Source organism: Pteropus medius, unplaced genomic scaffold (genome assembly GCF_902729225.1).
Source record: "Pteropus medius unplaced genomic scaffold, Ma_sr-lr_union100, whole genome shotgun sequence".
Taxonomy (NCBI): domain Eukaryota; kingdom Metazoa; phylum Chordata; class Mammalia; order Chiroptera; family Pteropodidae; genus Pteropus; species Pteropus medius.
This window is the reverse complement of record NW_024349800.1, coordinates 37,669,159-37,693,490: the sequence shown is the minus strand read 5'-3', so window position 1 is coordinate 37,693,490 and position 24,332 is coordinate 37,669,159. Positions and strand designations below refer to the sequence as shown.

Genomic DNA, 24,332 nt, shown 5'->3' with positions numbered 1-24,332 from the left:
CACTTCTTAACAGCCCAAATGGGGATAAGGAGAATACAGGATCACCTTGAATTCTGTAGGCTCGCCAACATTAGTGAGAATGTACAATTCATCATCTCTGTGTTCAACGTAGTAAAGAACCCCATGTATTCGCTTCTGGATAAGAACTGGTGGATCCCAAGGGCTTAGGCCATCTATCAACCACACTTCAGAAGTAGTCTTGTTCATGATATTTATGGTGAGGAAACGACTGTCTTTTGTAAGATAAAGGAAAACAAAATAGCTACACAAACAACATACACAGTGAGAGAAAGAGAGATGAAAATCCAATAAATTTCAAATGCATCCTACTTTGTTAATGACAATATCTCACAGATGGTCAGTATGTATGTTAATTTATAATGCAGACAGAAAATAAAAACTCCCTAGTAAATTTTGCTAGTAAACTAAAATACTATTATTTTTCTCATTCCCCCCACCCACCAAAAAAAAATTCTAAGTACTTTTTCTCTAACCTTTTATTATGGACATTTTTCAAACATGCAGAAGAGTTGAAACAAATGTAAGATAAAAACCCATATACTCATCACTGAGATTCAATCATTACTAACATTTTGCTACATATTCTTTATCACATATCTATGCATCATCAATCTATCTTTTTTTGAATGCATTTCAAGGTCAAGTACAGACATCATCTAATTCTCAATCACATTAACAGATTATAGGGATTTCTCTAAGAAGTGGAAATAAATTCTCTAGAGGAGATACATAATTGTATGGAAGAAAAGGGACACAGGAATTTACTTTGTTTTCCCTCTGTATACATGTTGAATTTCCTTTTTTTCTTTTCTCCTAGTTTTTACAACAAAACAGCAATAGTCAGGAAGAAAAATCCTCACAATCCCACTAACTTAACATTTAAACAATTAACATAATTTTAATTTTTCTATTTTTTTCTTCTAAGGTTTATTTGTATTTCATGCATGTCTTAAAATAGATGTAATTCAAATGCAGATGCAATTTTGGATTCTGCATATTTTCCTTCAGATTATAACAATATCTCCCCTCATATTAGTTACAGTCTTTATGATCATTATTTTTAATAGCTACCTAATATTCTATCAGGTTAAAATGATCATAATTCTTAAAATTTTATATTTTAATGTTTCATTTTATATTCATGAAGATAGTTTTTCCCTCCTTTATCTTTATAATTATTTCCTTTGGATAAATTCTTAGGAATGGAAATAATAATTTAATGATTATTTTTATGATTCTTGATAAATATAATCAAATAATATCTTAAGAGCATTGTACTAATTCACACTGACACAATGGATGGCTTTAAATATTATTTACATGTCTTCTTATAACAAATTAGTTTATACTAAAAAAACTACAAAGAAGGAATCCTACTATCCAGCGATAAGCATGGCTAACATTTTGGTAAAATTCCTTCTGTCTTGGATAATAGTGCCATGTTTGTCAATTTTATTTCTTCTCTGATGTGTCTGTGTCCATTTTAAACTTGGTGATGTACTTTATATTACTGGTCTATAAACATTTCTTTGTAAATTAAGGATATCAACTAGTCTTTTTGTTGAAAATACCTTCCTCCATTTTGTCATCTGGAGTTAAGTTTGTTTACAATGATTTCTGACTTAATGTTTAATATTTTAGGTAATCAAGAATACTGGCACTAACCACCCTTTGTAATTTCTTCTATTGATTTTATGCTCTGGAAATATTTCAACCAAGTTGAGTGAAATACTTATATTATCATCTAATTTTTTTTTTGATGGTTTTATTTTTATTAAAAGATTCTTTAAATCTTTTAGGAATGAATGCTGACATGTGAAGTGATGAAAATTATTTTTGTCCAAATAGTTAGTACTTCTCATAGCATTAAAAAATAAATAACACCCATTTACTGTTCATTAGTTTGTCAGGCGTCTTTTACCATATAGTAAGTTTTTATACATACTAAGGTGTATTCTCGTCTCTACTAATCTGTCTGTCAGTTTGTATTACTTTAACTGTAGCTTCATTTGTTTTCATATATGGTTGTAGTGAAAGTCCCCTACCCTACTTTGCTCTTTATTTTTAACACTTCCTTTGCTGTTTTTATTTATTTTGGTTTGATGATGAAACAGGTAATCAAAAGATAAATTACTTGGTCAATTATTTGGCAGATATATGGCTATAGGAAAGTGAGAACACAAGTGGCTCTATAGTGATAGATTTCTTAGAAAAAGAAGTCATGGTAACCACAAAGCAAATACCTACAGTAGAAATACGAAACATAAAGGGAAGGGAATCAAACCATATCACTATGGAAAATCATCAATTCACAAAAGAACACAGAAAGAAAGGAACATGGGAAGCACAAAACAACCAGAAAACATTCATAAGATAGTATTAGTGAGTCCTTACCTATCAAATATTACTCTAAATGTAAAATGATTAAATTCTCCAATCAAAAGGCACAGAGTGGCTGATTTGATAAAAAAAACAAACAAATAAAAAAAAACAACAAAAAACAAGACCAACTACATGCTGCTTGTAAGACTCACTTCAGCTTCAAGGACACACATAGGCTCAAAGTGAAGGGATGAAAAAAGGCATTCCATGCAAGTGGGAACCAAGAGAGCAGGGGTAGGTATACTTATATAAGACAAAATAGATCTTAACTCAAAAGCTGTAACAAGAGATAAAAAAAGGCCATTACATAATAATGGGCTTAATTCAAGAGGATATGATAATCATAAATATATATGCACTGAACATTAGAACACTCAAAATATATAAGGCAAATACTAACAGATCTGAAGGGAAAAGTAGACAACAATACAATAATAGTAGGGAACTTCAATACTCTACTTCCAACAATGGGTAGATCATCCAGGCAGAAATTCAATAAGGAACATGGGACTTGAACTATACTTTAGAACAAATAGAACTAACAAAAGGACATATATAGAACATTCCATTCAACAGCAGCAGAACACATTCTTCTCAAGTGCATATGGAATATTCTCCATGATAGATCATATAGTAGGTTGCAAAACAAGTCTTAAAAACAGGAAAACTGGAAATTCACAAATATATGGAAATTAAACAATACACTCCTAAACAACCAATGGGTCAAAAGAAATCAAAACGACAACAGAAAGTACCTTGAAATAAATGAAATAGGAAAACAATATGGTCCATCCATTCCTTATGGGGAAGAAAAAGTATGCTAGATGCCAAATACTTTCCAAGAATCTTAAATGTATGTATGATAACTCAATCTTAGAACTTTGGACAGTAACAGTATATAGCAAGCAAGTACCTTATTCAAGGGTATAGCTCACTGGGCCAGTTTTGAATTTTTTTGTTTTGTTTTTTCAATTTTGAGCTTTATGCACCAGATGGAAAATGATTCATAATCATAAGTCATTGATACAACATACTAAATTGCTGGCTTAACATAAAACAGTGAATCATGTGAATAGATTTGGTAATTTCTCACTACAATAATCACTAGGAAAAAAGCAATGGCTGTATTACTGGACCAAGAACATTAGTTCTGTGGGCTAGAATAATGTAATTTCTCCAGACCTCAAATTATTAATATAAACTGGGGGTTGTATAAGATTTTCTTTAAGGTCCTTGTCAGCTCTGGGATTTTATGAAATGAAGAGTTAATTTTCTTGTTTTGAGTATCGACTTTGCTGCTATAGATTTATATGGTGTTAAATCTTATTTTTTCCCCCAGCAATATCTGTTGAGATACTGTCTAAACTATAGTGTTAAATGATGAATGACATGACAGGACTTTGTGTTAAGAAAAAATTTGTTTCTCATAAATCATTTGGAAAAGTGTATCTGGATAAGAGTTAAGAGATTTTGCCAGATAAACTTATAATCATTTCCTTCGAAGCTTGGTTAAGTGGTAATATAAGGCATGAGTCCTGGAGATTACAAGGAAGTAAAGAGAATTAGCTCTAAGGAGGAATTATCAAAGTGCTTGGAAAAGTAAATTTAAAGATCAATGACCATCATGGCTCAAAAAGCAATTTAAAATTCAGATAATCTATATGAAATGAGCAGTGAATTCTGTACAACTGACACCATGGTATCTAGGGTTATGACTTAGATTTATATTTGCTATGACAACCCTATTAAATGTTTAATTAACAATTCCTCTCATGTGTCATAGTTCAGAGAGAATGTTAGTAACTCAGCATTTGCAGTCTAATGATTCATCTGTGTTCACTCTGGAGTTTGAATGTAACTAGACTCCAATTTGGAATCTAAACAACTTATAAAAGAATGATAATCCTCATCTTAGCTTTATTATATCTGCTCTAGCCCAAATCAACATTTTAAGTCAGCCAAGAGCAATACTTTAGATAACAGGAGAAATACTCTGGAGAAAAATATTTAATTGTATTATTCTAGTACCTTGGGTCTTTTTCTGTGTAAAAACGTTCATTACGTTTGTTTTCACCAAAAGTGGCTCGATATACATCATGACAGCGAAGGTTCCTCTGGAAGGTGTAGAATAAAACATCTTCCTCTTCTTCATCCTTTACCCATTCTGAAAAAAATAATTAAAGAATTATATATAGACACCCACTTACAGTTAAAAAAAAAAAAAAGGCACAGTGCATTCAAATTTTGAGTGCCAAAGAGAAGAGATGTGCAAGTTTATCCCTGGAAATCTAAATCTAACATAGTTTTGACTGTATTTAAACTATATACAGAGAATAAAATACTACACTACATTGATTCTAAGTTTTCAAGTGCTTATCATCAATCTTAGGGCTTTCAAGTTTCTAAACAGGAGCTGAATGTTCAATATTTAGGAAGGATTTTGGAAAAGTCAGTATTTGCTTTCAGAGGATGATTTATGTTTAAATCTACAACCTCTAACTTTAAATCAGAATAAATCATGGATCATTTTCCTCATGCCTAAATGTTTTCTGTCTGCCTTCAAGCCACAGGATGTCTTAAACTACCAAGTATAGGTTTATGCTGGTGTTTTCTTGATCTTACCTGGGCCGTCATTGGAGGTTTTCACACAATTACATCATGACTGCCACCAGGCTGACAATGACCGTAAGACATTATTATATAATATGCATCCTAAATTTACAGAGGTTAAAAAGTACAAAACGTATGTCTTAGAATCAATTAGAGTATAATTTCAATTAATTCCATAAGCATTTAGTTATTAAAAAATGGGAAAATTTATGTCAGAAAATGAAAAAGGAGGATAGAGTATGAACATATGTATTACTCAATGATAAATGGTAAAATTTAAAGTTAGTTCTATTAGTAAAAATATCACAATTTCTATTGATGAATAAGTTCAACATGTTCCGAGGTTGCTCTCAGTAGTGATCTTGGGCAACTTCCTATTGGTTGGATGTATATAATTAAAGAAGGGAAGGTCTCCTGAATAAGAGGCTCATAGGAAGGTGTGGAATCCACAGGGATAAACTGATCAGGCACTCACTTACCTTCTCATTCACATACGTGGGCAAAAAAAATGTATCAGAAGTGTAAACAATTCTCTTACTGTTGATTTTTCAACATAGAAGACTGTTTTGGTTGGTGGCTTACCAAAACTGGACACATTTGGAAAAGAAGCTTCCAATAGAGGCTGATCACTGAGCTTCACAACTATACAGGTAGATGCTTCAGAATCTTCTGTTCTTATCTTGGCGGCTACATATTTTTCATCAGGAGCAACTCTGATACTATCAATGAAGGGCTGGTCTAATTTAAGTTCCTCCAAATTGAACAAAACTTCATAATTATCACTGTCTGCTGCATAAAGAAAAAGATGAAACAGATAATGCCACAAGATGTACTTAAAAAAATTTTAAACTGTATTTCAGAGTTTTAAATTAGCATTCCTCTTCTATAAGAAGCCATATTCTGGCTTCCTTCAGCATTGATGGTAGCTTAATTTACATAGAAACTGGAATTAGTTATTTAATATTATCCTATGCTATTCAATATTATACTATGCATCAACCTATGTGATATTATTCGATACAGTGATAGTCTAGTATTTATAGCTCACATAGAACCTAGAAAGTAAGACAATGTAAATGACACTGGATAATCTATGTAAAAAAGGTACCTAGCACAGTACCCAGGATATAGCAGATGCTCAAAAAATGCTGGTTCTCATCTCTAGTCTCCCTGTCAAAGCTTTTGAGTGTAGCTGTTAACTATATCTTAACCAAACCCAGATCTTAAAAACTAGTCATTAAAAAAGAAAATTCAGAAATAATCTAAAGACTTTTTTCTATATCCTTGAGAATTTAATTTCGAATTTCCTTTGAAAAATGTGAAATCTGAAAAATCACAGTATGTGAAAAGGAAAAACTGTGGAATACCTTCTTCATCTTTGGAACGAACCAAGCAGCAACCTTCTTGATAATAAACAAAACCACCATGTTTAACCTGACAATGAAAAGAATCAAATGGTTTATTAATAATAAAATAATTTATTTAATAAATTAAACATGATTTAATTAACTGTTTAATGGTCTGACTAGCCAAGATGAAAAAATGAGATCTTTCTAAAAAGCAGACCTGTTGAAGTCTATGAATGAACACTTAAGGATCACTTTTTACAATGTAGTGGTTAAGAACTGGTTTTCACATGTTCACAATCACTGAAAGAGTTTCTTATACATAAATGTAAGAGGTAACAAAGAGAACACATAATGAAATCTATACTGGTTCTCATGACTGTACAGAGCACTTGAGCTATATTTTGGGAACATGTGACATCTCTACACTGGGATTCAATTAACAGAGATCAAGTGACATCTTTTTTTAAATTTTTTATTATTTATTATTATTTATGCCTACAGCACCCGGTCTTCCCAGGTGGTCTCCCATCCAAGTATTAACCAGGCCGCAGACCATGGACTGTGGCTCCACTGGAGCGCAAACCCAGGACCTTATGTGTGTAAAGTAGACGTGCTAACCACTACACTATGGAACCACGTTGTCAGGTGGTATCTTTAAGATAATCCAAAATTATGCAGACGGAGAAACTTTGGCTCAGACTGGGCTGAAAACCCAGTCAATAACTTTGCAATTCTTTCCTCTAAAATATGCTGTCACCACCAGCTGTTCATGGTGCTGATTTGATTTCACACAAAGCATCATATCCTCTGTGGGGTGACGGATATAGACAATTTAAAATCGAGAGAACGGATGTTACCAATATGTGAATAATGCTCTTGTCTAACACCTGCATAATTAAATGCAACTGACTGATTGACAAGATTTCATGTAGCTTAAGACATATTTATTACTTGATAGTGGCATAATTTGAATCTTGAATTTCTGTCTCTTAACCTATTGTTATTTCCACTTTATGCGATTTTCATTTATAAACTGTGGTTCTGTTTTCCAATTTAACTGAAAAATTTTTAACATTCATGTTCATTCTGTTTCAACTGAATATTTACGACTGTGGTAACCACAGAATAGTCAAAGAAATACTTAGCTTTCATGATATTACGCCACTTAAGTCAATTTCTTTTTATATAAAAAAGTATAGAGAGAGCAATCAAAGATTTTACAAATAATAAAGAAACATGAATGTTTCATTTAAACTTGTCCTTGGGAATTATTTTTAAAAATTTCAAACAGAATTGGCTGTTTCCAAAAACCAGAATTAACAGAATATACTTGAAAATTCATCTTGGTTTTGATCTTTATAATTTATTTTAAGGATTACATCTGCTATTCTTTGTTCTTTAAGTTTTTTTAGCGTATTTTAAAGGCCAGAAGCAGTCTAATTTTGATGTGGGATTATGTCTATAAATTACAAGGTATTTAATTTACATTCTGACTAGTAATATCAGATTTGAAAAAAAAGTCATAAGATATCCTACCTCTGCATTGATGATTTCATATTCTTCTTGCGGCTGTGTTTCTAATTTTGTTCTCACTTTTTCAAATGCATCCATGTTTTCTGAAAGGGATTTTTCGTTTTCTTGTTTAGTAGGCAGAAATTCCTGGAAAAAGTTTTATTTGTATGATCATAATATTTCAAACTGGGAGAAAAAAAACCTTTGCTTTTTAAAGATAATTCTTATTTCTTTTTCATGTAAGTACAACAATGTTAGGTCTATACCTATAAAATAATATGCATTTCACAGATCTTAAATGCTGTTTAAGTATAATAAATGATCTCTTTTTCATTTAAAAATGTAAACAAAGAAAATAAGGTAGATACTCGATAGCTATACTATTAATTTACATGGCTAAGTTCTTAAGATGCAGAAGTACCAAGAAGTACTGGAGAATGTTCAGAAATACTATGGGAAAGGTTTATAGAAAGGTTTATAGAAAATTAAGCAATAAAGGATATCCTATGAATGTTTACATACTTAAATCAGGGTGAAAGGTAGAAAAAAGTTTTATAAAGTACTAAAATACCTCTTTAAAAGATGAGAAATGTCAATAGGAGAGGAAGGCATTAGCTTTATTAATAAATGTTCACTATTATTTTATTCACAGCAAGAATTTCTTTGTCCTATTTTATATCTTTATAAGTCATAATTTTCTTCTCTTGTAGGAGTAAGGAATCCCCCAAATAGAACTGTTTATAAGATCAAAAGGTGAATTAGTGCTTCATAAAATAGAACTTTTCTTTGAGTTTAAGGAAAAAATAACATATTCGCCTTATAAAAGGAAGAACAGGGAAAAATGAAAAATTAATAAACATGAATAGAGATATAAATGAAAGTTAAATAAGCACTCTATCATATTTGGAGTATCTAATAAGCTAAGAGCTTTAGTTGACCTCTGGTGAGCACATAAATACCATATAAATTATTAAAATTTAGAAAAGGCAAAACCTCAGTTGTCAAATAAAAAAAGGGTTCAATAATTCAACACTCCACATGTTTGCCTTGTTTAGGCAAAAGAATTCTAGCCAAGATTTTCATCATCAGCTTTCTGCCAAAGACAACAACTGTACAGTGATTTGTGCCAGAGGGGCCCTGAGCCTTTGGTAAGGAACTCTTAACAGCTGGTAAATATTTGTTGTACAAGTGTGTCCATGGTACTTTACCAATACTGTGGAGAATGTAAGCTATAAATATAGTTTGTATCACAAAGCATTTGCAATTTAAAATTAAACAGAAATAAAAAAGTCACTGAAACAAATTAAATGGAAAAAATCATTTTCACAGAGTGTTTTATGATTTGTATTAGATTCAAATTAGCAACAGTTGTTACGCAGTCTAAATCATTCAGTCTCCACTATAATCATATAATTAATATGCTCAAGTAATTATTTGAAGACCAAATACTGGAGGCTCATATGTTTATTTTTCATTTATTTTTTGGCATTTCTACAAAATCTAGAGTTGACCTTTTAGAGTAGTGAAGCAAAATATCTATATCAATAATTTCCTATTATCACCTAAAACACAAATTGGATCACTAGAAATTTATCCTGAAATTGTAACTTAGCTTTAGGATCTGCCTACTCGCCCACTTATTCTGAGCCACACTGGCCTCTCTGATATACTTCATTTCCAGATATATGCTTATCTGCTTCATAATTCCCATTAGAACTTATTAAGTAGAGTCAGGATAGCTACAAGAGTACCTCTTTCTACTACCTTACAGATCCTAGCACATTCTAGGTCAGGGAGCTGGGCTCTGCTGCTTTTAAATACTCATTGAGAGCCATGGCCAACATAGGGATAAAGGAAACAGAGCTGGGCCTCAATACTTGCCCTCTTAGTTAAACTTACTTTACATTCTGAACTTTTTTCTGTGTCAAAAATTTAATAAACTGAGCTTATCTGAATCAAAATAACCCTAGAAGCAACAAGATTTTTAACTGCCATAATAAAACAGAAGATTTCAAGAGCTTTGTAAATTCCTCAAAAATAATTACTCCCAGGGAAACTGAGATTTCATATAATATTCATAAAGTACTCAAAGTTGTTTTTGGTTTTTGTTCTGTGCCAGCATTACCCAATGGGTGTTTTAAGCTTTCATTTCAATGCTAGCTAGCATTATCATTAAGGTATGCAGCAAAACCTATCCACTTTAGCTAAATATCATAATATATTAATAGTTTATTGGTTTCAAGGGCATATACTATCTAACGGAGCTGAGGTGAGGACAGCTTAACTTTACATTTTAAGGTTATATGTACAGTATCACTCAATTAGTGGAAATAAGCACTCTTTCCTACCCTCTAGGTGGCCCACCAAAAAACCATTTCAACAATAAAAACTTGTAACAGGAGAATGGAATAAGTAAACTTTATTATGGCAAAAATGTTGAACTGTAAAGAGAAAAATGGCACAGTAGAGAGATACTAGATAGCTTTTGGTAAAGATGGTGCCATTAATAAATGGCTAATCCCAAGTCTGTGGCAGGGAGAGTAAAAAGTAGGTTTAAGACATCACGCGCCAGAAAGTAAGCAAGTGCTCAAAGATTAATGGAGACGTATCAAAAGGACACAAGAGCCAGTATGAAGGGGTTTCTACTAGCCACAATTTGAGCATCAAAAGGAATAATGATTGTAATTGATTATAATACACTGAAAGAGTAAACATTCACAGCAAACTGAAAATGAGCAAAAAACAAACAAAAAAAACCAAACAAAATAACTCCCCTACAAAACTAAAATACAAAAATAAAAGAGGGTACAACAAATATGGAAACTCTTCTTTAGAGAATAATATCAGCTAATAAATGTAGAAAGAATAATAGAATTAGAAAATCATTAGTAAGCCCCAGTGAAGCAACTGATTAGGGTAAAGATCAGTGTTTGTTAAACTCATTAGGTGAAATTATGTTGGGTAATACAATATTTACACAGCACCAAAGTATTATCCTCCAGATTACTTAGCAATTGCAAAAGGAATAATGTCCCTTTAACAAGGAAGAGAACAAGCAGTTATCACCCTAACTAAAATTCTCAAGTTTAGCATCATTAATAGTGGGGCAAGTAAATAGTATGTGTCTCTGACATAATGCAGTACAAAGCATTTCAACTTAAGAAGACAGAAAAAGAAGAGTAGATCTAAAAGAAGTAGAAGGAAGAAAATAAATTTGTTTCAATGAAATTGATAAACTAAGGAGAATCGACAAAATAAAACTTTGGTTCTTTGAAAAATCTACTGAAAAAGACATGTATAGCAAAACTAATTAAAAAAAAAACAAACATAAGGAATGAAAAGTGGCATCATTAGCATACATGCTGCCAAAGCAAGCACAAAAGGTGGCATAATTAGAAATACAATACAGATTTTTAAAAAATCACAATAAAGTTCTTTATTCCAATAAATCGGAAAACAGATAAAATGGACAATTTTTCAGAAAATAAATGAATTATCAAACTGACTCTAAAAACTTGAGAGCTGTATAAGCCAATAACTATCAAAGAAATTAAATTGGTAATTAAGTGTCCCCTTCTTAAGAGACACCAAACCCAGATACTTTCAAAGCTAGGTTTCTTGAATCTTCAAGGAACAGATGATCTTCTCATATGTTAAGTATTTAAGAAAAAAAAGCCAGCTATTTAAAACTACTCAATTTATTTTAACAGGCTAATATGACCCTGATATCAAAACTGGAAAATGACAATATGTGACAAGTAAAAATCAATCTTACTATAAAATATGGATTAAAAAACCTAAAATATGATAAATCAATGTATTTTTTAAAAGCACAAAACAAAAACAGTAATAGTAATAATAAAACCTACGTGACCAAGAAAGATTTATGTTAAGAATAAAAAGATGGTTCGACGTTAGAAAAATCAATGTACTCTGACACAAATAAAAGGGACAGATCTTAGGGCCATTTCAATTAATGCATAACAAAAGAAAATAACACACTTTTAAGAAATGATAAAACTATAAATTAGGAATAGAGAGGAACTTCCTTGGCTTGATAAATGGTCTCTGTATTGTTTGACACAGGACCGTAGTAAATCTGTAATTAACATGCCTGAAGTGTATTCATATTAGTATACATCTTATTTAACATTTGTGAAACACTTTTCAAGAATCTTATATTCATTTAAAATATCTAGTTATAGTTGCTGTTTATTTTGTTATTCAAAAGTGACTGTTAAAGAAAAAAAGTAACTGTTTGTGTTGCTCCCTGCCTCCAATTTCTCTCCTCCCTCCTCTTAAGCCCAGTAAGATTTCTGCCCTTCTCATTCTACAGCGTGCTCACTGATGGCCGCTGCAATGCAGAGTACAAACATTAATTCTAGATATTTTATACTACATGAACTATCAGCACCTTGACATAGCTGATCATTTCCTTCTCTTAAAACACTTTTCTTGACTTTGCTTCCAGGACACCCAATTCTCATCGTTTTCCTCTTATTTCACTGGCCCTCCTCAGTCTCTGTAGCTGGTTCTTACTCAACTCTCTGGCTTAACATTGGTATGCCCTGGACCACTTCTTTATCTACAGTCTGCACTAATTCCCTTGGTGATCTCATCCAATCTCATGACCCTAAAATGCTATTTATACGCTGAAGACTCCCAAATTTATATCCCTAGCTTGAACATTTCCCCTGAACAAGCTGAACCTGTATATCCAACTACTCAATATTTCTACTTGGATGTTTAATAGGTATGTCAAAAAATGTCCCAAACTGAGCTTCCAATCTCCCCACGTACCCTCTCCCAACAAAAATCTGTTCTTCAGACAATCTTCTCTATATTCATAAATGGCAACTCTGTCCTTTTAGCGGCTCAGGCTAAAAAACCTTAAAGTCTTGTTTGTATCTCTCTTGCCATAATCAAGTGATCTGCAAATCCTGTCGGTTCTACTTTCAAGACATATCTAGAATCTGACCACTTCTCACACTTGTACTGGTACTCTTCTGGTGGTACTAGTACCATTTCTCCTTTGGATTACCGCAAAAACCTAAATGTTATCTCTGCTTCTGCCTCTGCCTTCCATAGTCAGTTTTCTATAAATAGAGCCTAAAGTCAGATCGTATAACTCCTTTACTCAAAAGCCCTCCAATGATTTTCCTGTCTCACTCAAAAGGAAAAGGAAAATTCCTTATAATGGCCTACAAGGTTCTAAAGGATCCTGTCCCCTTACCTTGCTGCCTCATCTACAACTCCACTCCTACTCGCCCACTTATTCTGAGCCACACTGGCCTCTCTGATATACTTGAAGCTATTGGTCAAATGTCTTGAAAGCCTCCTCAGGTAGGCTTTCCCTGACCACCACACAAGAATAATCCTAACTCAGCACGGCCTATTCATTCTTTCCCTGTCTTATTTTATTTTTTATGGTACCTATTGCCTCTGACACACTTTGTGTTTTACTAATATATTTCTTTATTCTTCTCCTCTTGCCAATTGGAATGGTAAGCTCCATGAAAGCAGGGGTTTTTATTTCCTTTGCTCAATGCTATATACCCAATGACTAGAATGGTGCATAATAGGTGTTTGACAAATAATTGATAAGTTGAATGAAACAGACAGCACAAAACATAAAAATTTAAAAACCTATATAACAAAGACATAAACAAAGTGAAGATGTAGCACAAATATATAGAAGACATCTACAGCACATATAAGAGACAATGGACATGTAAAAAACTTATTAGTTTTAGAAAAAGGCAAACTCAATAGGAAAAATAGTCAAAGAACATGAATAAACAATTCAAGAAGACAAAACCCATGGAGTCAAGAAACATAAAAAAAGGAGTTCAAATTCATTACTAATCAGGGCAATGAAAATTAAATGACAACATACTATTTATCCATCAAAAGAGTAAAAAGGAAAAGGTCTGACTCCATGACTGCCACTGAGCAGATCAGACTCACTTGTTCACGCACCTCACTCAGCTTCCTCTGCAACCATGTCTGACAAACCTGATATGGCTTAGACCGACAAATTTGATGTCGAAATTGAAGAAGACAAACGCAAGAGAGAAAACCACTGCCTTCAAAAGAAATGACTGAACAGGAGAAGCAATCTGGTGAATTGTAATAAGAAACACACCGCCAAATATGCACTGTACATTCCACAAGCACTGCCTTCTTATTTTACTTCTTTTAGCTGTTTAACTTTGTAAGAGGCCAAGAGGCTGGATCAAATTTAAATGACTGCGCTGCCCCCTTTTCACATCCAAGAACTAATGAAGGCCGCACTTGTAATTCTCACTTGTCTGTCTGGCTGGTAGGAAAAGAACTTGCATGTTGGTGAAGGCAGAAGCTGGGTGGGACGACAGTGAAATTTAGAGTAAAAACCAAGCTGGTCCGGGGTGTCCTGCAGGTTCTAAAATGCAGTTTAATCAGAGTGTCAATTTTTTGTTGTTGTTCAAATGATTTTAATTATTAAAAGCACAATTTTTAATATGTAAATAAAGTTTTAAAATCTGGCAAAAAAGGGGGAAAGGTCTGATAATATCAAGTGTTATTCAAGATATAGAATTTCCACACGTTCCTTCCTAGTTTGAGGGTAAGAGTTTTATCAATTTAGAAATTAATTTGACAAAAAACAAATAAAATCAGGAATTCTAATTCTGGATATAGACTCTAAAGACTAACACATATGGATAAAGAGATATAAGATTGTATTTTACAGCTTTTTTTTTTTTTAAAGATGTAAAAGTGTTGAAATTGGACAACCTACAGACCAATCCACAGAAAATTGTGGTTTGTCATACAATGGAATATACAGCAGTTATAATAAATGACTAGAGATACACTATTATCTTAGAATCTCAACATCATAATGTTGAGCAAACAAGCAAGTTATACAATTGTGTTTATTTTTATGTTTCAAAACATGCAAAACAATACTGTGTATCATCTGTGGATACAAATACATGTGTAATTTACATAAAAACACATTCGAAAGAGCTTAAGGACAATGATTATCACTGGGGAGGTAAGGAAGGAAATGTAATCAAGGAAGTACAGAGACGTCTTTAAATGTAATTGAAAAAAGTCACAATGATTAGTGGGTACATGGGTATTTGTTATGGTATTCTTTCAGGCTTTGTATATATTTGTAATAATAATAAAAGGTATTAAAAAAAAGGTAACATGTGGCTACTTGACATGTTACTTGAGGTCTAGTTCTGATTCTGATTTTTTTTCTGTAGTTAGCATCCTCTGCACTAGTTTGTCTACTCAACATAGATGTCTGTTACATATTTAAGATATGTTCACCACAATTGTGTACGTGCTAGGAATACTATGGTAAATTAAGCAGAAGAAAAGTTTTCATTTTATAGAATTTATACTCTATTTGTACAAAAGTATTACCACCTTTGACACTGGAAAAATGAAAATCCTATAGTTCCCTGCCATATCACTCTTTCTTCTTTTCTGCTTTACTTTTCTCCATAGTCACAGGTAGTGTGTGCTATCTTACATGTAAAACTTATTTACTTTGCAAATCACTTATCTTTTTCTACTAGAATATAAGAGGCATGTGGCAGGGCATTCTGTTTTATTTTATTTTTATTATTATTATTTTTTACTTAATCTTGGGGTCTGGCTTTAGTTTTTCATTTGTAAAGAAAGAGCTCCCATACTTCCTGATTTCTAAACTCATTACAAAGCTATAGTAATCAAGACAGTGTGATACTGGCCTACGGACAAACATACAGACCAAAAGGATAGGACTGAGAGTCCACAAATAAACTCTTACATTTATGGTTAAAGATTTTCAAAAAGGGCGCTAAGACAATTAAATGAGGAAAGAAAAGTCTTTCCAACAAATGGTGCTGTGATAGCTGGCTATCCGCAAGCAAAAGAATAAAGTTGAACATCGACTCCTTACACCATAAATAAAAATTGAAATCAAAATAGATCAAGGACCTAAAGAGCAAGCTCAGACTGGATGGTTTCTGGGGTTTTTCTTCCAGCAATAAAATTTCTGGTTACATCAAAAGGAAAAAACCTCATTCATTTAATTATTAATTCATTCCACAAACATTTATTGCTTTTTTACTATATGGTAGCCATTATGCTATGTGTTGGGCATATAAAGATGTACATTATAAAATTCTTGTCTTCAAGGACTTCCAATCTAACAGGGAGAGAAAAAAAGTTTAAAATGATGTAATAATTAATAACAGAGGTAAATATAGTGTTATGGTTCTTATGGCTTCAACCAGTACCTATATATATACACAACTCTTCCCAAATTCCAGACTCTTATATCCAACTGTCTATAAAAATCTCTACCTTAATAGTGAGTTATATCTATTCCATCTCCTTCCTTACCCTTAACATCAGAGTAACAGTAAGGCTGTATATTTGAGTGAAATAAGTCTATTCTGATACATAAAGATGACCCAGATGTGTTTTGGAATTTTGTGATTTTGGAAAGTTAACATGGTGCCTATCCTAATGAGGGGGGCACCGCCCTGTAATCAAATAGTTAAGAATTTGGAGCAAAACATCTACTAAGTGGGATAAATAAAGATAATAATAGCTTTGTGTCAGTGTAGGTCAGGTTTGGCTAATCATAATAGTAATAATTAGTAGTAGTAAAAAAATTTTTGAGGCTTTTGGAGTTTAGAATCCAAACAGATAAGAGATTATCACCCTATATACTCTATTCTTTTACTAAGATCTTTCAAATATTACTACTCTGTAATGACAAAGTTTCACTGATTTTCTCTGTTTAATGTTTCTTCAAATATTATACTTTACTTCATTCTAAGGATCTGACCTTAGTTTAGGCTCTCATCTTCATTCAACTGAGTTACTGACAAGGCTCTCTACTTCCAATCTATTTTTTACAAATCAGTCAGAGTGATTCTTCTAAAATGCAAATCTGATTGCACCTACATTTTTCAATGGCTTTCTATTCCTTTTCAGATGCAGTTCAGACTTCTCACAAGATTTACAAAACTGCTTATACATCATCTGGCTCCTGCTTACTTCTTTTGGTTCATCTTTGGCAATTTTGCATGTAATTCCTTGATTTAGAGCTTTTACACATGTTGCTCCCTCTGCCTGGCATTACCTTAACTACACTCTGAGTCCTTTCTTTTTTGTCTAGCTCAACCCTTTATGTTGGGACTTAGGTTCAAGAATTATATTTTAATCCACAGAATAGCATTCTATAAAATAGATGTAGGCCCCTACTTATGGGAACAGTCATTCATTTGACAATATTTTTTACTATGTCATGCACTGTCTCAGACAACAGGGAAGGAATGCTTAACAATACAGACACGGACCCTTCCTTTACGAAGTTTACATTCCAGTTGGGAAGACAGAAAAAAAAGAAAAAGAAACTGACGAATGAAATAAACAGTTGTAGTAAAGTGGCATAAAGAACACAAGGCTAATTTTAAAAATAAAGTGAGTAACAGTTACTTCAGTTACTATGGTCAGAAATGGCCTTTCTCAGGAGGTAACATTTAATCGATACCTAAAATAAAAGGAACTAGACATGTAGTGGTGAATGGATTAGGAAATAGTAATGTAAAAGCCCTAAAATGGATAGAAAAGAGGTACGTTCTTTCATTGTGGGAGATGACTACTGTTGCTTGGTCAAAGTGAATGGCGGGGCCAAGTGGCTGAAAGGAGATAGGGGATCGATCTCGCAGGGTCTTTGGGGACATGATTAAGAAACTAGATTTTATGTTTATATATTAAGAAGTTCTGAAAGAGATTTAAGCTAGAGATTGACATGATATAATTTAAATTTTAAGAGCATTCTTCCAATCGTATGGAAAATGGGTAGAAAGGGAAGAGGGCAAGCAAGAAACCTGGAATTGCTGACCTATATCCTAGAAATTGGCAAAGGACGAATGTTTAACCAAAGTATTTAGTCCTTTATCATTTCTTTGTCTTTTCGTTTTTGTATCTTTCAAATTATCCTGATCGAAGATTTTAGAAATTACTTTTGTAGACAGAGCAGAGTGGAGTGATATGGAAGATAAATTTATCTGGTTTGATACTAGTCTTTGAATATTATTAGCTGGTGCATGACTGTAATGACGTTTATTTTGCCATCTGCCTAATGTAAAATGGAAAGCTAAGGTACTTCGAGGACTTTTCAAGAAAACCCATTTGAACCTCCCTTTTTTTCCCCACTCAGGAAGATTAGAGTCCCTACTAGTTCCCAGGCACACTAGAAATGTCTTTTGGATTTCTATCATATACGCTGTCCTCTCTTGTTCTTTAGTCAACTTATATAAGTCTGTACTTTAAGCAGCTATGTTTTAATTTGTCTACAGGCACTAAGTACTTTTTCTACGTTACCGTAACCATAAGAGTGGACACAGTTGGAAATGAGTGGACACTTGCCGAAAGGAAATGCGCATGCTTGTCTACAGGTCTCTTCACAGCTTCCCCACATCCCATTGACCATAAAGGACAGAGACCACAGCTTTTAGATGACATCATTTCTCGTAGAAAGGAATGGTCGACACATGACATGTGAAAGGAGGACCACTTTGTCAGGTAAAAGAATAACCGAGAGTCCCTTTTCTTGGAGTCACCAAGTCAACACAAAATTTCTAAGTGATAAGTATCTTTGAAAGAGAATTAAAAAGTTGCTTCAGGAATAGATGGAGCAAAAAAAAAGTAAACCCTGTGCATAGGATGTGAGCTAATTTCACAGCTGTCACACTGACGGTAATTCCTGCCTAGTATATATAAACAAAGACTTAAGATAAAAGCACAAGATGACAAAATGGTCTAAACATAGGCAAAATAAAATCATCTAAAGGTCTAAAATGTGTCCAATGAGTAAAATTTAAAAGTTTATCTTCCTAAAGTAGGATAAAGTTGCACGTGTGTGCGCACACACAAAAGGTAAAAATGAAATAAAAGGAAGGCATAAAGAATTTCTGAATGAGTTAAGAAAGAATCAAAGTGCTAAACTAAGATGCTATAAAAAGAAAAATAATTTGAAAGACTAAAATGTAAGGAGTAAAAGTCTAGGAACTAACAGATAAAAAGTAAAAACAAATAAACAAAAACAAACGCCACACACACAGAAAACCCACCACAAATAAGTATAAGCCAAGGGCAAAAATCAAATAAAAAAAAAAACCAAAATGACGAAATGAATAAAACAGGATTAAAAAATTATTTTTAAAAATAGAAGCCGCTCAAGTGTCTATTAAGAGATGGATTCACAAAATGTGGTATATACATATAATGGAATATTATTCGACTATAAAAAATGAAATTCAGATATATGCTATAACATGGATGAACCTTGAAAACATCATTCTAAGTGAAATAAGGCAAACACAAAAGAGTAGATATTATGATTCCACTTATATGAATTATCTAGACTAGACAAATTCATAAAGACAAAGTAGATAAAAGGTTACTAGGGCCTCAGGAAAGGTAGGAGGATATTACTTAATGAGTGTATTTTTTTGCATGATGACAGAGTTTTGGAAATAGATAGTGGTGATGGCTGTATAACACTGTGAATGTAATTAGCGCCGGTGAAGTATACATTTCACGAATTTTATACTACACATATTTTATCACAATAAAAAACGAGGAAGTCAAAACAGAGTAAGAAAAATCTTTATGCAACAAACCAATCAAAACCAGAAACTGAAATAATAAAATATGTTAAGTATTGCAAGAGTATCACTCCGAAATGTAATTGAAGGAATCGAAGGACCATAACAAGTATAGGGTAGGGCAGGTAGTCAAAGAGGCAGCAGTGGTGCAAGTTAGCGCGCAGTACTTATACGAAGAGGCAGCAGCACAAATAGCTTGATCTCAAACAAGCAGGATAAGCATATAATTTACCATCCTAACCGGGACACTTTTGAGAGGAAAGGGGACACTATGAATAATTACACAGGGACAGCAGGTGTAGACCAGGACTGTCCCAGGCAAACTGGGATGTGTGGTCATTCTACATATAAGGATAAGGTTCTCAAGGCTGAGGTCACTCCCGCAGCTTGGGGTCTGCCTAAAGTACAAGTCTGAAAGCATCTTCCTAAAGGACCCAAGTGGTCAAAGATGCAAGTCCTTTTTAAATTTTATTTATTTATTTTTTACAAAGAAGTTATACACAAGCACATAGCCTTTACTGAAGTTTACTAATTTGGTATTCATAAAACAATGAGCATATTACTAGAATTTATTAAGTGTCATTATGATAGTCTAGGAATTTAAAAAAACTGAATTATACTTTAAATTGCACTAGTAGGCACACTGAGGAATTTCTAAGGTGAATCATTTTCATAAAACTGTATTTTTATATATTAGAGCTCTATAAATATATATATTCTTTTATACTTATATTTGAGTACAGACAATTGAACTTGAACATTTAATAAATCAAACTAAAATTATTTTTAAACTAAAATTAATCTTAATGACCTACGAATAGATTAACTTAAACAGTCCATACCTTACATGAGAAGCTCCGACTTGGGATGTTTCTTGCTAACTCTGATATCTTGGGTTTATTCTGCGGACACTTGGTTTGTTGATATATTTTCAATTTTATTCTACTGTAATAATGATCAGCGAAGTTACAGTGATTCAAATGCTGTTTCTGTATGCATTTCCCAAGGTGAGGAATGCTATACTTCAAAGCTTGGAGAAATAATTTGCTCTTCTGCTCCATGATATCAAAGTCCCTGGTTTATGCTCCCTTTGGGGCTGGCAGCACATGAATGATTTCATAGGTATAATTATACAGTAGTGGGTTCTCACAACATCTAAGATCTGCAGTTCTTATCCCTCCCCTTCAGGGCCATGTACCCCTCAGGTAATGAATAAATGCAGACAGCTGAGAGCTCAGATTAAAAATATCTGAAAACTTGTATAAGTTAAAATTTCATTCAAATCATACTTCTTGGCAGATGTGACTTAAATGTCTCATTGTAAAGTCAATCCTATCAGGTTCAAACTATGCAGCACTGATTCTGGTACACATGGGGGCAAACTAAAACAAAACAAAACAAAACAGAAAACAAATCAAAAAAACAAAATAAAAATTTGCAAATATACATAGACTTAATGGGGGCATCTCAGGAACTCTGGAGGCTTTAAAGGTAAAATGGCTTTGATCTTAAACAATCAAGAACATACATTTGATATGTATAAGGAGGATAAGCTGGAAAAGCCTAATTACTTAATAAAGGTGTGTGTGGGGGGTTACTATATGGTGAGTGTTTGCTATGTGCCAGACACTTTTACATACTTTAATTTAAACTCCATAAGTACCTGACAGAGTAGCTATTAATGATGTTCATTTTACAGATGAGCAAACTGTGGCTCTGGGAAGTTTAAGCAACTGCCCCAAGTCACCTGGATGATAACTAGTAGAGGAAAAGTCCCAAACTCCAAACTGGACTTTAACATTAAAAAGATATTTAACTATTTAGCTAACTCCTCCCCCCCCCAACAAAACAAAACAAAACAAAACACTTCAGGATGCATAAATAAAATGTGAGACCATCTCTGGGATGCTGGTTCTAATTAACCTATTAAAGTAACTAAAGCTAGTAAGTAGTTAAGAGCCAGAGAGACCTGGATTCAGGTCTTCACTCCTGCACTTACTACCTGTGCCTCAGTTTCTTCATCTGCAAAACTTACCTTATGGAGTTGTTATAAGAACAAAACGAGTTTATATTAAGATCATAACGCAATATCTGGCACGTAGTAACCACTCAATAAATGGTGGCTACTATTATAAGGATAGGAAAGATCTAGGTATGTTGCACAGTGTTGCATGTCATCATGGAAGTATTCCACAAAATGCCCCTCGGTATCACAGGTACAATACCGCGTCAGATTTACTATGACTCTGATCCACTATCACGCCCCCGCCCCCGGCCCCCTTTATCTCTATGTCGCAGTAAAATAACGGGAGGGTAGGGATAGGGGATCAGCAGCTGACACCAGCAAAATAAATAAATATCCTAAATCACTATATACATGAGGGCGGCCTCAATCCATCTATCTCAGCCGCAGTGAGAAGACAGTATGCACAGCTAGGGATGGGTGGGTCGACGAACAGGTGTTCCTGGGAGAAGCTGTTTCTCCGGTGCAGCTCTCCATCCCACTGATGAGGCCATTTGAATGCGAGAGGGCAATGGTTTACCATGTGCCATGCAATGAAGGGACGTTGGTCAAAAAGCAAGGACCAAGAGACTAAGGGGTGGCTGGATGGGTAAGGAGAGAAGGGAAGAGAACCCCAGCATATGCCACCCATACGTACGCAAACTGCAAGACAGTCAGTCTCGTTCTGGACACCAAAACGAATGAAGGCAGGCCGAAGAACCCGAAGCTCTTGCGGAGCGAAGGTAAAACCTCAGTAGCGTCCAGCCGAAGTCTGCGTTCTACAGCTCGCAGAACCACAACCTACCTAGAGCTGCCCGAGCTGGTTTGCAGCACGCCGGTCTGCGTAACCCCAATGCAGCACGAGCACTAAGCAGATTTCGCCATCTTTATTGTGGTCAAGAATAGATATATTTTTTTCTCCTCCTGGGTTAACTCGCAAAAATACGTCTTTTGATTCTTTGCTAGTATTCCGAGCTTGAGATGAGGCAGGAGGGAAGAAAACAAAAAGAAGCAGCGTCCCACTAGTTCTGCCACAGCTCCCTCTCCCCCTGGTCCGCCCTCACTCAAGGTGGCCACCAGCAAAATGGTGCAATGACGCCAGCAGCGCTGGCCTGGTTGCCAAGGAGACGCGAAAACCGGAAATGCGGATTCCGGGGTGGGCAGTGGGAGGGAGGCCCGGCGTCTCAGGTCCTGACAGGGAAGAAAGAAGTGCAGGTCCTGGAAGGGAAGAGCTGTGGTGGCGGCGGCTCGTCTCGTATGTAGGCGGCTCCAGTGGGATGGAGTCTCGAGTCACCGAGGCCGGGTCCGGCAAGGCTGAGCACGCCTCCCGCGAGGGCCCGGGAAGCGGGGGCGCGGTTCTGGGGCCCGCAGTATCGGCACCCTTAGGAGCCGCCAGGTGGAAACTCCTGCGGCAGGTAAGGGAGAGTTCACTCATCTCACCTTTGCCTCTGACCACTCCCCTCGCCTGTGCCGGGCGTGCGACCCGGCAGCTACTCTACCCTGGGCAGTTTTGCCATGTGCTACCAGAGAAGCGCCCCCTTACTTCGCCTAAGCGTCCCACCAAAGGGGAGAAATCAGATGGGATTGGGCGGGGAAGGGGCAGCCAATGCGGAGTTCCTCGGAAACTCAGATCGAAGTAGAAAATTCCTTTCTAGACATTTGTCTGCATCTGGGGGACTTTCCTCCTTGCTCTCCAATCGAATATGTGGGACCGCCGCTGTCTACCCCATACTGCTCTTCTTTCCTGCTTCTGTTTTCCTTTCCCAGGTTTCTTCTAGCTTCTTAACCCCTATCCTGATTCCGGCCCTAAGTCTGGCCCCTCTTTTGGAGATCAGCGTGGTTGACTGTGTTGGGACTGTGACGTTGCACGCGTTGCCTAGTTTCTTCCGTACTGGGCGGAGTGAAGGGAGTAACAAGAGCTCCCTTTCTTTCACTGAGATGTGAAAGTTACATGCTTATCCTGTAGTTTGAAATGGTCAGCGAGATTCTCGCTGTCCGAGGTGGACTAGCTTGTTTGATGGCGGTATATTCCCGTACTTCAAAGTTGATGCTGTTGGCTGATAACTTCAGTCATGTGCAGGTTTGACAGATTTCTGATTTGACATCACTGACCTTTGCAAACTGCTTAAAGTGAAATCTGTTTATTGTTCTACACACCAGTGTCATGACTCTGCCTGAGGCTTCTGTTGAAAACTTTCCTCGAGAGAACACTTTCCATTTTTGACTGTTGTATTTCGGGAAGAGTTTCCCAGCTATTGCACTTTGAGATTGTGTGTTTAGTATTTGGGAGGTTACTTTGCACTTATTTCGAGTCATCTTTTTATTTGGTGGCCTTCCAGTGCTGTCATGACATAACTCCAAGATCACTTCTTTGCTGATGCATTTAAAGTCTTTACAGAGCATTCATGATCTGGTTTTGCTATTAATGTTACAGATGGTACTATAGGATAATAAACTGAGTGTTTTCATAGATCATTGTCATAGGAACTTTCTATAGTGAAATAAACAGTTAAAGTCGAATTATCAAAGTAGTAAATTAGGCCCTTAAATTAATCAAAACTTATTGTGATGACTCCAGTGATTCTTAGTATAGTAAAAAATCTAACTGACCAACACTTATCCTCACATGTTTTGACATTTAATGTTTGGGTACACTTGTGCCCACTGCTTAGAGTCTTTTTATCTTCTTCTCTACTTGATGAATGACTATCTTTCAGATTTTTATTTCAACCTCCTCTTTTCTGAAGCATCTCCTAGCTCCTCTGGACTGAGTTAGACCCTCAGCTCACTCTT

The 24,332-nt window shown here is 34.8% G+C and overlaps 2 protein-coding genes across 7 annotated transcripts in view; one reads left to right on the top strand and one right to left on the bottom strand.

Annotated features, from left to right (window-relative positions):
* PREPL (prolyl endopeptidase like) overlaps positions 1-22,602 on the bottom strand; it is a 36,454-nt gene extending 13,852 nt beyond the window's left edge. The window contains exons 1-7 of one of the 6 annotated variants that reach the window (XM_039887272.1): positions 22,198-22,602; positions 20,380-20,919; positions 7,899-8,021; positions 6,381-6,447; positions 5,596-5,799; positions 4,432-4,567; positions 46-262 (exon numbers count right to left, since the gene is read on the bottom strand). In XM_039887272.1, the coding sequence (XP_039743206.1) occupies positions 46-262; positions 4,432-4,567; positions 5,596-5,799; positions 6,381-6,447; positions 7,899-8,021; positions 20,380-20,598 (966 nt within the window). In that variant the 5' untranslated portion in view covers positions 20,599-20,919; positions 22,198-22,602. Of the gene's footprint in view, positions 1-45; positions 263-4,431; positions 4,568-5,595; positions 5,803-6,380; positions 6,448-7,898; positions 8,022-20,379; positions 20,920-22,197 lie in introns of all 6 variants that reach the window. The other 5 variants (XM_039887270.1, XM_039887271.1, XM_039887273.1 and 2 more) reach the window with 5 other exon arrangements.
* A 64-nt stretch (positions 22,603-22,666) lies between these two features.
* The window catches only part of CAMKMT (calmodulin-lysine N-methyltransferase), a 339,386-nt gene continuing 337,720 nt past the window's right edge, over positions 22,667-24,332 (top strand). The window contains exon 1 of the mRNA XM_039887277.1: positions 22,667-22,954. Coding sequence (XP_039743211.1) covers positions 22,682-22,954 — 273 coding nt within the window. The 5' untranslated portion in view covers positions 22,667-22,681. The remainder of the gene's footprint in view (positions 22,955-24,332) is intronic.